Source organism: Pongo pygmaeus, chromosome 10 (genome assembly GCF_028885625.2).
Source record: "Pongo pygmaeus isolate AG05252 chromosome 10, NHGRI_mPonPyg2-v2.0_pri, whole genome shotgun sequence".
NCBI classification, from domain to species: Eukaryota; Metazoa; Chordata; class Mammalia; order Primates; family Hominidae; genus Pongo; species Pongo pygmaeus.
Window position 1 is genome coordinate 54396768 of NC_072383.2, and position 12873 is coordinate 54409640.

Consider the following 12873-nt stretch of genomic DNA (forward strand, 5'->3'; position numbering starts at 1 on the left):
ACCAAACTGCACAAGCTCAGAGAGATCTCCATCCCTCCTTTACAAAATCAGTGAGATAAGCTGCCAGAAACCCCTCCCTGAGCCATTCAGGGCAGTTACTGGATTTCCAGTAAAGAGAATAAAGACCTAAGGGGAATAAAGACAGAAGACAAAGGGCAGGGAGGCAAGCAGAAAAATAAATTTGCTGCTGATTCCATGAAAAGACTCAATATGCCAGGGTTTAGTTAGAGTTAGTTCTAAGACTAACTCTAATCTTTCTCTCAAAATTTTAAGCAGTACTCAGACTTGGTGACCACAAGTAGCCTTGAGGGGCAGGGGTGGGGAAGATCCAGGAAGGCAGTTATTTCCACAAGGCCCTGGTGTCAGCTAGTTTGTTCATTTTGGTCATGTACTGTTCCTGCCCTTACCTCTTCTAAGAGCATTAAAACAACAAAACCACCTCAATTCATTAGTACTAAGTCACTCCTCATTCATTACTATCCCTTCTCCACAGAAATAGGACAAGCCAGCTAGTTTGGATGTGAGCCCTAGGGTTTGGAAAAGATAATAGCTAGAGCTCCTTGGGCAAAACTGAATCACTACAAGATGAAGAAAGAATAGGTGATGGAAGACAGACCTTGAGAGAAGAAGGAAAACCTAGGAATCTCATGCCAAGAAACATTATCACTGCAGATAACTGTCCTGTAATCTACTCTTGTCTGGCCCATTCCTCCCCCACCTCAGAGGAAAAGAGGCATTCCCTCCTTTCTAGAGTTGTGCATTAAACTTGTCAAGGTCAATAAATGCAGCAAACTAGAGCATTTACCCATGTTGGAGGGGAAGACGAACTTCTTCTGGGGTAGCAATACGTCTCCTCATGACATCACCTTGGGAAGAAGGGATACCCAAGTTAAGAGTTCAAGCAAAATATTTAAACAATAGGCCAGTAGGGAAAGGCTAACTGCAACATGGGACAGAAAAGTTTCTTGGAACCAGACAGGGATAGAATAGAATCTGGATACTCACCACTACCAGAAGTAGTGAGTCCTTCTCCAGTGATCTCTTCCAGGTCAGCAGTGGTTTCTAGAAAGCTGCTGACATCCTTATTTGCTGGGGAGGCTGTCGGAAAGGCAGCTGCTGGGGAAGTTACGGGAGAGGCTTTTGGGGATGTCACTGAAGCCGTCAAGGGGATTTCTGAGGAGACTGCTGGGAGGACTGCTGAGGAAGCTGGAGAGACCACTGAGAAGACTGCTGCAGAGACAACTGTAGAAGCTGTGGGACAAACTTCTGGAGAGATTTCTGGGGAGGCTGCTGGAGAAACCACTAGGGAGACTGCTGGGGAGGTTGTTGGCGAGACTGCTGGTGAGGTTGCTGGATGTAGCTGAATAGTGGATGACTGATCAGGAGCTGGCTGGGTCAGGGATGGTGGGAAGTCTGAAGATTGAGTTTCCATTTCTTCCTGTTCAGCGTCACTACCATTATTCAGGTCAAAGCTGTTATCTAGAATCCAAAGGGACAGGATAGGCTTTAAAAAAAAAAAAAGGCATCACATAAAACAAGAGAATCTACTCAGTCAAACCTGGACCAAGCTAAACAGGGTTACTTCAAGGGGTCTTCCCTAGGGTTGGAAAAAGGAGTAGCTTTTTCTCCCAACCAGTCATGAAGATTAAAGGGTAAAGTTGCTACAGATGTCATTGTGTGAAGAAATACCTTTTACCTGGTGCCAATAAAGCCTCTAGCCTCCTTCTCCCTACAAATTCCAAGTCTCACAAGTTCTTCAAAGCAGAGGGCACGGGTCAGAGTATAGCAGCCTATGCCTCTTTTAGTTCCACCATACACTATCCCATAGCCCCTCAGCTCCCAGCAAGGTGCTCTTGCTTTCCTACCTTTTTTTTTTTTTTTTTTGAGATGGGGTCTTGCTCTGTTGCCCAGGCTGGAGTGCAATGACACAATCTCAGCTCACTGCAACCTCTGCCTCCTGGGGCCAAGCGATTCTCCTGCCTCAGCCTCCCGGGTAGCTGGGATTACAGGCACATGCCAACACACCTGGCTAATTTTTGTATTTTTAGTAGAGGCGGGGTTTCACCATGTTGGCCAGGTGGTCTCAAACTCCTGATCTCAGGTGATCCGCCCGCCTCGGCCTCCTGAAGTGCTGAGATTACAGGCGTGAGCCACTGCGCCCAGCCAGATTTCCCACTCTTAAGGCCCTAACTATGAAACTTATTCTCTCATCTTTTCTCAGGTAAAGGTCTTTCTTTGTCCTACCTACCCTCACTTACCTTGCAGGACAGACTCCCCTAGGACAGATGGAGAGGTGGGACTGGCAAAGATAGAGGTTGATGTTTGACTATCATCTGCCAGGAGACTGAAGGCAGTAGCATTATTGAGGGAAGGGCAATCAAGGGCAGAAATCACAGGGCTGTCCTCAAGAGGCAGCTTGTCCTCTGCACCCATCAGCTCCGTGTCATCAATACCATATAGTCCTCCACTCACTGGCTCTGTTCACAAGGGTAGAAAAATCAGAGCAGGATAATGAGAAAAAAAATCAGAAAGCAAGATTTAAGAAACATTGGTCAGAAAACATCCAATTCCAGTTCCTACAATGTGAAGATTATTCCTAATATTAAGTTAGGTAACAAGTAAAGCTTTCTCCCTGAAAGAGTAGTCATGAGACTATAGGGATCATAAAAGTTTGAGGGGAGGCTGAGGCAGGAGAATTTCTTGAGGCCAGGAGTTCAAGACCAGCCTGGACAACATAGCAAGACCTCATCTCTACAAGGTGAAAATGAAAGGAAAGGCATTAGTGGTATTATCTACCCAGAGACCTATGCAAAATTCTAGGATTTATCATAAAATAGGTCTTTCTTGTACTTCAGTGGAGTAAAAGGTAACTGCTCACTGACAAATGTTTTCTTCCTAGTTTGTTAGAACCCAGAAAGATCAACTGTGTGGTAATAAGTCCCTATCCAGTGAATTATTACAGCCCAGAGCTCTTGGCCAAAAGAATACTGGGAAAGAACCTGGGACGTGAACCAATTCAGCTCAGAATTCAGTTAGCGCAGCAAGTCCTGTGGCATGTAACTGTGGTCTGCCTTAGGCCTACCTGGAAGCCCCAGTGCCTCTGATTGCCTAATACTTTTCCCATTTCACTGTCTCTTTCAGGTAAAGGTTGGCTACTCTGCATGGATAAGTTAAAGGGACCCAGCCTCCAAACCTACCTGGTGCCAGAGAGTTGAAGGGCTCCAGAGAGTCTTCACTGAGGATTGGAGTGTCTTCCAGTTGATCAGGAAGATGTGAAGGATCATCTAAACAGCTCACTGTGGGGTCAGGGACCAGGACTGAGACCTCTTGGTGTAACGATTCCACAGAAGGGACAGAGCCATTGTAGCCACACATCTTCAGTTCTAGGAAATCCCAGGAGAGACCAAAAGTCAAAATCAGTGCTTTATATTGGTTCATTTAGCTATACTAGGCAGTCAATCTTTGCTAGAAGGATGTTCACTCATTCAACATTTATTGCGGCCAGTTCATTGCTGGGAACCGATCACATCAAGATACTCTGAGCAGAGAGACGTGCTGGTAAAATCAATCCTACAGCAGGCAAAGAGAGGAAAAGAGAGTGGGGTCTGAGACAAGATCTCTATCATGTTCTCAGATATCTCCCCCATCCATTGGGAAACAGAGAAAACATCCTGTAATTTTACAGAGTGGTGGTTACCCTTGTACCAGGAATCAACTGGAAGCTAAGCTTTTATCTATTTTGAGGGAAAAGATGAGAGGGGCTGTCACATGTACTAATGCTAAACAACAAAAAAAAGGAAACTGAGTAGACAAATAATGATATGCTCTGCCTGCTTCCTTCCCTCCTTCGCATGCCAATCACTACATTGGGCTCAGATGACTTTAGCAGCCAGTCTGATCCTGCCACAGTCAATTTAAACAGCCTCAATGCCCACTGCTAGACCCTAACCACTCCGTATGTTTTGAAAGAAGCCTTTCTTGCTGCAGGGTGTCTGTTGGGGCTGTTTCGGGCTCGCCCACCTGCCCTCTCCAGGCCAGAAGCTCTGCATGAGCTTGAAATAATTTGCACTCCCACTCGCGAGCTGGTGCTGCTGCCACAAAAACACCAGCCACTTGGCTCTGCTAATTGCTAATCACCAACATGAAAATCAGCCTCCACTGCAGAGAGCTGGAAAGACAAGTTTTTCTCACCTCAAAAAGCCACTATCCCCCCGAGCTCCATTTTCCCTTTCCCCACCCAGTTCACCAACCCAGTTATACCTGGCTGCTCTTCTTCCAGCTCCAGGCTGCCTACCAAGCCAGTGCCATTCTCTGCCACAACTGAAGTCATCTCCTTTTCTGCTGCCTCATCAGGATGGATACCACTGCCTACCTCCTGGGAGGGTGCAAAGGTTTGAATGCTAGATCCCAACATAGGAGAAGTCTGTGGGGAGGTGAAAAAACTAGGGGGTCCATTGGGCATCACCTCAAAATTCTGGTCAGGAAAGGAATCATACAGTTCTTGTGAATCAAAGTTAAGCCCCATGGGACTCTGGGTACCGTTGGCCCAGAACTCTTGGCTCCCAGCCCGAAGGTTAGTGTTGTGACTTGGGGATGAAGGTTGCCGGCTGCCCCCAAGGATGCCGTTGAGTGGGTATTGTCCCCCCGAGAACTGGGAGAGAAGGGGTGGGTCCTTGAGGTTGCTGCCAGGATTGGCAGATGGGTACTGTGAGTAGTTCCAGAGACAGTCGTAGGCCACGCTGGGGTGATGGAGGTGTGAGGTGCTGGAGGAGTGGGGAGCAGAGTTCAAAATCCCTGAAGTAGTAGTGTGAGATACAGTAGATAAGCCATTAACATTCACATCCCCATTCAAACCTGGCAGAGAAGGAAAGAAAAGGTCAGTTACAGATATGTAGGCAAGCAACTTTACCAAAACAAACCCAAAGTAATAGCACTGACTAGAAAAAGACATGGTAAAGGGAAGGGGGATTTCTCCCCTGCTATATTTAGTTTTTGGGTCTCTGGAGAACACTAAGCCCAGAGGCTCCTGGATGTAGGTTTAGCAACTGCTGCTGAGGCTGCTGAGTCGGGGGCTAGAGAGTTCTCCAGGCCTACCACGAGAGCCACCAGCAGAGCTGGTTGCTGCTGCTTACTGCTGGCTTTTTTTTGGTTTATTTTTTGTTTGTTTTGAGACAGAGTCTCGCTATGTCACCAGGCTGGAGTGCAGCGGTGCAATCTCGACTCACTGCAACCTCCGCCTCCCGGGTTGAAGTGATTCTCCTGCCTCAGCCTCCCGAGTAGCTGGGACTACAGGCGCCCACCACCACGTGCGGCTAATTTTTGTATTTTTAGTAGAGACGGGGTTTCACCGTGTTGGCCAGGATGGTCTTATCTCTTGACCTCGTAATCCACCTGCCTCGGCCTCCCAAAGTGCTGGGATTACAGGCATAAGCCACCACGCCTGGCCTTTTTTGTTTTTAATTAAATGAAACTGTTTGCAGACTCCCTACAGTGACTTGCATTCTGCCCTACTCTCATTCCCTAGGGGATTTCTTTCCTTGGAGGGGCATGACTGAATTCTCCAGGGGCCCCCTTTCCCCAGTGCCTATTTGGCCCCACAGTGGTACCAAAAGGAACAACCTCCACCTCACTGGCACATGCAGATCCAGCACTTTGTGCTGGGCTAAGAATAGAATTTGCAGTCACCACAGCGACAAGAACCCAGCTCAGAAGGCTGGGCTTGGCCCTTCCGTATAGGCATTGGAAGGTAATATGCCAGCTGGGGGTGTGGGGGGGAACTTTGCATGCAGTACTGTAGAATTCAGCTCTCAATATCAATGGCAACCTCTGGGATGGAGGACAATCAATCAAAAAGAACCAAGATATTAATGAAGCTTGAGGGTAGGGTGGAATCCAATCAAATAAGGGAGCTTCTGCCATCTGCAACCCTCTTCGAGAGGATCGGAGGGAGAAGTAGCAGTATTTTTCTGCTGCAAGAAAGGAGGGAAGCATGTGGGCTTCTCTCTGCTTCCAAGTATAAAGGACTTGAAACCCAAGCAAGATTATAGAGGTACCTGGCGAGTCATGGTACAGAGCAACTGGTAAGCCAAATCCAGGAAAAGACCCAATCCTGGCAGCAACACCTCCATATGGAATTATGAACTTCTCTCTGGGGAACTAGGTAAGCATTAAACTTTCCCTTGTCCCTACCTTCCATCCAAGGACAGAAGGTGGAATAAGTACTTCTAGCATCCGCCTTTCTCTGATGTACAAACTAAAAGGAAATACACTGCAAACTTCATTCAACTCTCAGTCCTGGCCCAGTGTAGCTTCCCTAACCTCTAAAAACAGCTTCTTAGAACACTAGCACTTTATCTCTCTCATGGGTCCAACCTGGTTATCAGCAGCAGTAGCCACCTCACTGTTCTGTCAGCAGCCAGGGGAACAGGGCTGACAGAAGAACAGGCTAAGATGAAAAAGCCAGTGGGTTTTTCTGATCTCTTCCAACCTTAAGTCAATATAAAAAATGTTTCCAAAAAACTCTAGAACTTGTTCTTAAAAGTTGATTTCTCTCCAGCAGCAAAGTAGAGCAAAATATCCCCCCGTGAATCTGCCCTAAAGGGATGATGCCCATTCCCTCCCCAGGCCAAGCAGCCCTCACACTCACTTTTCCCTTGCTGGGGGAAGTTCATGGGAGACCCGTTAGTGTAGAGGCCCTCCCCTGAGGAAGGAGAGGGTTTCAGTCCTGAGGCAGCAGGTGCAGGGGGAAGGCCAGTAAAGTTAAAATGGTCGTTTGCCTCCATTTCTGCAGGAGGGGAGAGAGAGGGGAAAAAAAATACTGGCGGTTAAACAAAGTTATGTCACCTGGAATCTTCCAGGGGGAATGACCCCTCCCCTCCACCTACTTACCCTTCTCCTACCTAAGTACTGTGTGAGGGAAGGTACAAGCTAAGAAAAGAGAAGGAGAAAATATGCCTCTAGCCTGAGCAATGACCCTATGAAAATAGTCTTTTAAAGCCAGCTTTGTAGATTAAAAAACAAAACAAGTTAGCGAAAAAAACCAAGATACAAGCCTGGAGGAGTCTTCCCTCTGTGTAAGCCCCACTCAGCCCAGGTTACCCTTCTATATTAGATATTAGCCCTCTACTGTAACACTTAACATTCTCCATCCTTTTGTTTTTATCCTCAAGGTAAAGTCTCCCTCCCAGGCCCACAAAAGGTTCTCAAAGCCATCTTTTTGACAGAAAAGCATATTTGATAAACACTGTTTGTTTCATTATTAAACTTGAGCTAAACATAATTTCTAATTATCCTATCCATAGCCCTAGACATCTCAAGATAGTAGTTACATTAGTAAAGGGATTTGAAAAGGAGAATACATTTCAGAAAGGTGATCATAATGGCAAACCTCAAATCATCCAGCAATACTTCTACTCTTTATGCTCCCCAAGAACACAGGTCAGAAAAATGTCAGCAGTGGAAAATTGATTAAATATGAGGGTATCCCAAAAAATATTATTCTGTTATGTCTATTATGGTTATTTCCCAATGTTTTAGTTTTGTGGCTTAAATATAAAGAAAGGGTCACAGAGAAAATAGCAAGATACTTATATTTGTAAAGTGCAATGGCTCATTGAGGTATGGCTAAAAAGTTTTTCACCCTTTCTGAATACTACTAAGCATGATGAGAAGCCCTTGATCGGAATGAATTTAACTTTGACAGAGGAAAGAAAACAAAGCAAGCAGAAGCCAGAATTATTGATAAAGTCTAACATATCAATTGGATTCTTGTGATATCCTAGTGCATACCAACTTGATATGTGAGAAACATAATCTGTCTTGATACAGAAAAAGCAACTCCTTGAATTATGTTACTACATTTTAAAAAAGAGAAGAATTCAGGACGGGTACAGTGGCTCACCTGAGGTCAGGAGTTCGAGACCAGCCTGACCAACATGGTAATACCCTGTCTTTACTAACAATACAAAAATTAGCTGGGTGTGGTAACAGGCGCCTGTAATCCCAGCTACTCAGGAGGCTAAGGAAGGAGAATCATTTGAACCTGCAAGGCAGAGGTTGCCGTGAGCCGAAATTGCGCCATTGCACTCCAGCCTGGGCGACGAGTGAAACTCCATCTCAAAAAAAAAAAAGAAAAAGAATGAATACACTGGTTAAGTACATATATGATGAGGCCTGGCATAGTGGTTCACACCTATAATCCCAATACTTTGGAAACCAAAGCAGGAGGACTATTTGAGGCTAAGAGTTTAAGACCAAGCTGGATAACATGGTGAGACCGATCTCTACAAAACATTTTAAAAGTAGCAGGGTGTGAAGGCTGGGCGCGGTGGCTCACACCTGAAATCCCAGCACTTCAGGCGGATCACCTGAGGTCAGGAGTTTGAGACCAGCCTGGCCAACATGGTGAAACCCTACCTCTACTAAAAAATACAAAAATTAGCCGGGCGTGGTGGCAGGCACCTGTAATCCCAGCTGCTCGGGAGGCTGAGGCAGGAGAATTGCTTGGACCTGGGAGACGGAGGTTGCAGTGAGCGGAGATCATGCCATTGCACTCCAGCCTGGGGAACAAGAGCGAGACTTCATCTCAAAAAAAAAAAAAGTAGCAGGGTGTGGTGGGGCACACCTGTGGTCCTAGCTTACTCGAGAGGCTAAGGCAGAAGGATCACCTGAGCTCAGGAGGTCAAAGCTGCAGTGAACCATGATCATGAAACTGCACTCCGGCCTGGGTGACAGAGCATGACCCTGTCTCAAAAAAAACAAAAAAAGAAAAGAAAAGAATATATACGCCCACTGGCCAAAGTCTGCAAGAGTTACATTCATAAATATGCTACATTACTAAAATTAGATACCACTAGTATAAATGTGAATATAATATAATTCTGAGCATGATATATAAACCCTGCATAGTATGTGGGAATTGTCTGTATCTTAATCAATTTTAACTGAAATTTTAAAAATAAAAATAGGCCAACCATGGTGGCTCATGCCTGTAATCCTAGTGCTTCAGGAGGCTGAAGCAGGAGGATTGCTTCAGGTCAGGAGATCAAGACCAGCTTGGGAAACATAGCAAGGCTCTGTCTCCACAAAAAATAAAAAAGTTAGCTGAGCATGGTGGTTCCTGCCTGTAGTCTCAGCTGCTCAGGAGGATGAGGCAGGAAGATTACTTGAGCCCAAAAGTGCAAATCCAGCCTATGCACCATAGCAAGACCCCATCTCTAAAAACTAAAAGCAATTTGCATTTTGTTGATTTAAGGGAAAAAGTTTTTAGGACTTATCTCCCATATAGGATATCTCATCTTTAGTCTAAATAGGGGTGTCCAATCTTTTGGCTTCCCTGGACCACACTGGAAGAACTGTCTTGGGCCACACAAAAAAATACACTAATGAGAGCTGATGAGCTTTTAAAAAAAAAAAAACACACACACACAAAAAAATCTCCATGTTATGTTTTAAGAAAGTTTACAAATTGGTATTGGGCCAGATTCAAAGTTGTCCTGGGTGGGTTGGACAAACTTGCTCTAAATTAAGTAGCAGACCTAAACCTGCTATGCATCAGTGAAAAAATGGAGTCTTTATAGTGAAAAGACCCCAGGTTAGCCAGGCATGGTGGTGAGCAGTTGCAGTCCCAGCTACTTGGGAGGCTGAGGCAGGAGGATCGCTTGAGCCTGGGAAGCAGAGATTGCAGTGAGCCAAGATCATGCCATTGCATTCCAGCCTGGGTGACAGAGCGAAACCCTGTCTCAAAACAAAACAAAACAAAACAAACAAACAAACAAAACACACAGGGCCCTCCAGGATTTCCCTTTTTTTTTTTTTTTTTTTTTTTTTTTTTTTTGAGACAGAGTTTCCCTCTCGTTGCCCATGCTGGGGTGCAAGGGTGTGATCTCGGCTCACTGCAACCTCCGCCTCCCAGGTTCAAGCGATTCTCCTGCCTCAGCCTCCCCAGCAGCTGGGATTACAGGCACCCGCCAACACGCCCAGATAATTTTTTGTCTTTTTAGTAGAGACGGGGTTACACCATGTTGGCCAGGCTGGTCTCGAATTCCTGACCTCAAGTGATTGACCCACCACAGCCTCCCAATGTGCTGGGATTACAGCCATGAGCCACTGTGCCCAGTCAGGATTTCCCTAGTATAGTTAACAGCTACTCCTCAGCAGTAGGGGGTCTGAAAAATAAGCATCATGAGATAATAATCCTTCTGAAGTGCAAGAATTAAAGGAAAGTTCATTCCTTAGTCTCTAGTTAGGTTCCTTCCAAAGCTCATACCACAGAGCAAGGAGGACATTCTTCACTTCAGAAGTCCTGGAAATACTATGCCTAGAGGGCCACTTTCATCTGATCCTCACCTCTCCTCTCCCCAGTTTTTTGTACACCTCCCCTGGTGTAGAGGACACATGCAATTTCCATCCTATGTGCAGTGGACTATATCCTCCTCAATGAAGGGTCACAGTTCATTTTTCCATTCTCTATTTGAATCCAAGAACAAAGCTGTGACAGCCTCTCTGCTGCTCTGGAAAAGCACAGCATATCCTGTTTTTGTAAATATTAATAACAACATGTCGATGGCTCACAGAAATCAGAGAAGTAAAAAGAACGGGAAGTTATCTAGTATGTGAGATCGGTTTCTCCACCTGTCTCTTCTGAACTGTCATCAGAACCACAACCACTTCATTTACAAGAAGCTTCCTAGACACATAAAATTGTCTTTGTGGCTGTGCAATGTGGTCAGCACAATGTAGTGGGGTCCAGGTTCAAATCCCAACTCTACTATTTACTAGCTAGCTGTTTAACCTTGGACAAGTTACTTATACTTGCTGGGCCTAAGTTTCATCATCTGTAACAATTTTTGTACCCACTTTTAAGGACTGGTGAGGATGAAATGAGAAAATCTAAATTAGAGCCCCAGCACATTGTCTGTCATCCAGCAAGCACTCCATAAACGTTAGTTTTTTTTTTTTTCTTCTTGAGACAGAGTCTCACTCTGTCATCCAGAGTGGAGTGCAGTGGCATGATCACAGCTCACTGCAGCCTGGAACTCCTGGGCTCCAGTGATCCTCCTGCCTCAGCTTCCCAAGTAGCTAGGACTACAGGTGCTCACCACCACACCTGGCTAATTTCTAAATTTTTTTGTAGACACAGGGTCTCGCTATGTTGCCCATGATGGTCTCAAATTCCTGGCCTCAAGCAATTCTCCCACCTTGGCCTCCCAAAGTGCTGGGATTACAGGTGTGAGCCACTTTACCAGGACTACATTAGTTACTATTATTAGATAAATGGTAAAAGACTGTGTAGTTTTCAAAAAGATAATCAGGCCTGGCCGGGCGCAGTGGCTCACGCCTGTAATCCCAGCACTTTGGGAGGCCAAGGCAGGTGGATCACCTGAGGTCAAGAGTTCGAGACCAGCCTGGCCAACATGGCGAAACCCCATCTCTATTAAAATTACAAAAAATTAGCTGGGTGTGGTGGCGGGCACCTGTAATCCCAGCTACTCAGGAGGCTGAGACAGGAGAATTGCTTGAATCCAGGAGATGGAGGTTGCAGTGAGCTGAGATGGCACCATTGCACTCCAGCCTGGGTGACAGAGCAACACTCTATCTCCCAAAAAAAAAGATAATCAGGTCTAAACGGTCTACATATAATCTAAATATAATTTAAAACTAGGGATGATCCAGCCAGACTTCCTCATATACAATTTGACTCCTGATTTCAGATGTCACTTAAATATGGAAATTAATTATGTCACAGTATGGGAATACAAAAAAAATGTGAACACCTCCTCTCAACAATAAACCTAGGTTTATTTCATTTTAACCTTCCTACTCAAGATGGTTTTCACAATAAACCCTAAAGGTAAACTCTGTCCTCCCATCCAGAGCTAGTAAGAACAGTAAAGCAAAGGAGACTATCTCCCTTTGAACTAATAGGATTTTCGCCAACTGAGAAAAGAAATCAGCTAGTGCCCAACCCCTAGAGTAGCAGATGACTCTCATACCAGGAAGTACATTCATGCAAGCACCCAGCCCAGTCCCAGCTGTACATAAATGGATCTTTTAAGAGCTCCTATGTTTCATTTATAAGAGTAAGGGACATTGCCCTATAAGCTTAAAGCAATAAAGCCCTCCCCACAGGGTCGAATAGGTTGCTTTTCTCCCAGTTCCAATCAAAGAGCTGCTACCCTGTGGGCCTGTGACATAGTTTAATAGAAAAAGGCTGACAACACCGGGAGCAGTGGCTTGCGTAATCCCAGCACTTTGGGAGGCCGAGATGAGCGGATCACGAGGTCAAGAGATCGAGACCATCCTGGCTAACACGGTGAAACCCTATCTCTACTAAAAATACAAAAAATTAGCCAGGCGTGGTGGCAGGCGCCTGTAGTCCCACCTGCTCGGGAGGCTGAGGCAGGAGAATGGCTTGAACCTGGAAGGCAGAGGTTGCAGTGAGCCGAGATCGCGCCGCTGCACTCCAGTCTGGGTGACAGAGACTCCGTCTCAAAAAAAAAAAAAAGAAAAAGGCTGACAATGCACAAAGTGTTGAAATAAATATTATATATTTCAACACTGTTACAGGTGTCCTCCCTGACCAATTCTAACCCTCCAGCCTCTGAGGCTACCCCCCGGGACAATAAGACACATTAACACCCTTCAGCTGGATATTGCAGTGGTCCCTGCAGCTCTTCGGTTCATTCTTCTCATGGAGTACACCCAAATCTCACAAATGGGGTGGGGAGGTGAGAGAGATTTCAAATGTTTATCTTGACTAAACAGCAAAGGCAAATTCTAGAGTAAAAATCACACCACTACATTTTAGCTTTGTAATTGTGAACATCATGAAGGATATTTCTTAACTCTACACATCTCTGGATTACCCACCAC

At 45.5% G+C, this 12873-nt stretch overlaps 2 protein-coding genes across 23 annotated transcripts in view; one reads left to right on the forward strand and one right to left on the reverse strand.

Moving 5' to 3' along the window:
* Positions 1–4865, forward strand: part of RBMS2 (RNA binding motif single stranded interacting protein 2) — a 94853-nt gene extending 89988 nt beyond the window's left edge. For all 3 annotated transcript variants that reach the window (XM_063647028.1, XM_063647030.1, XM_063647033.1), the window contains one exon: positions 3142–4865. In XM_063647028.1, coding sequence (XP_063503098.1) covers positions 3142–3215 — 74 coding nt within the window. In that variant the 3' untranslated portion in view covers positions 3216–4865. The remainder of the gene's footprint in view (positions 1–3141) is intronic.
* The window catches only part of BAZ2A (bromodomain adjacent to zinc finger domain 2A), a 40614-nt gene that overhangs the window by 14776 nt on the left and 12965 nt on the right, over positions 1–12873 (reverse strand). For 8 of the 20 annotated variants that reach the window (XM_054443652.2, XM_054443651.2, XM_063647017.1 and 5 more), the window contains 6 exons: positions 6647–6784; positions 4261–4854; positions 3198–3383; positions 2259–2477; positions 1006–1479; positions 806–866 (listed from right to left, as the gene is read on the reverse strand). In XM_054443652.2, coding sequence (XP_054299627.1) covers positions 806–866; positions 1006–1479; positions 2259–2477; positions 3198–3383; positions 4261–4854; positions 6647–6784 — 1672 coding nt within the window. Of the gene's footprint in view, positions 1–805; positions 867–1005; positions 1480–2258; positions 2478–3197; positions 3384–4260; positions 4855–6646; positions 6785–8666; positions 8741–12382; positions 12489–12873 lie in introns of those variants that run through there. The other 12 variants (XM_054443653.2, XM_063647018.1, XM_063647019.1 and 9 more) reach the window with 9 other exon arrangements.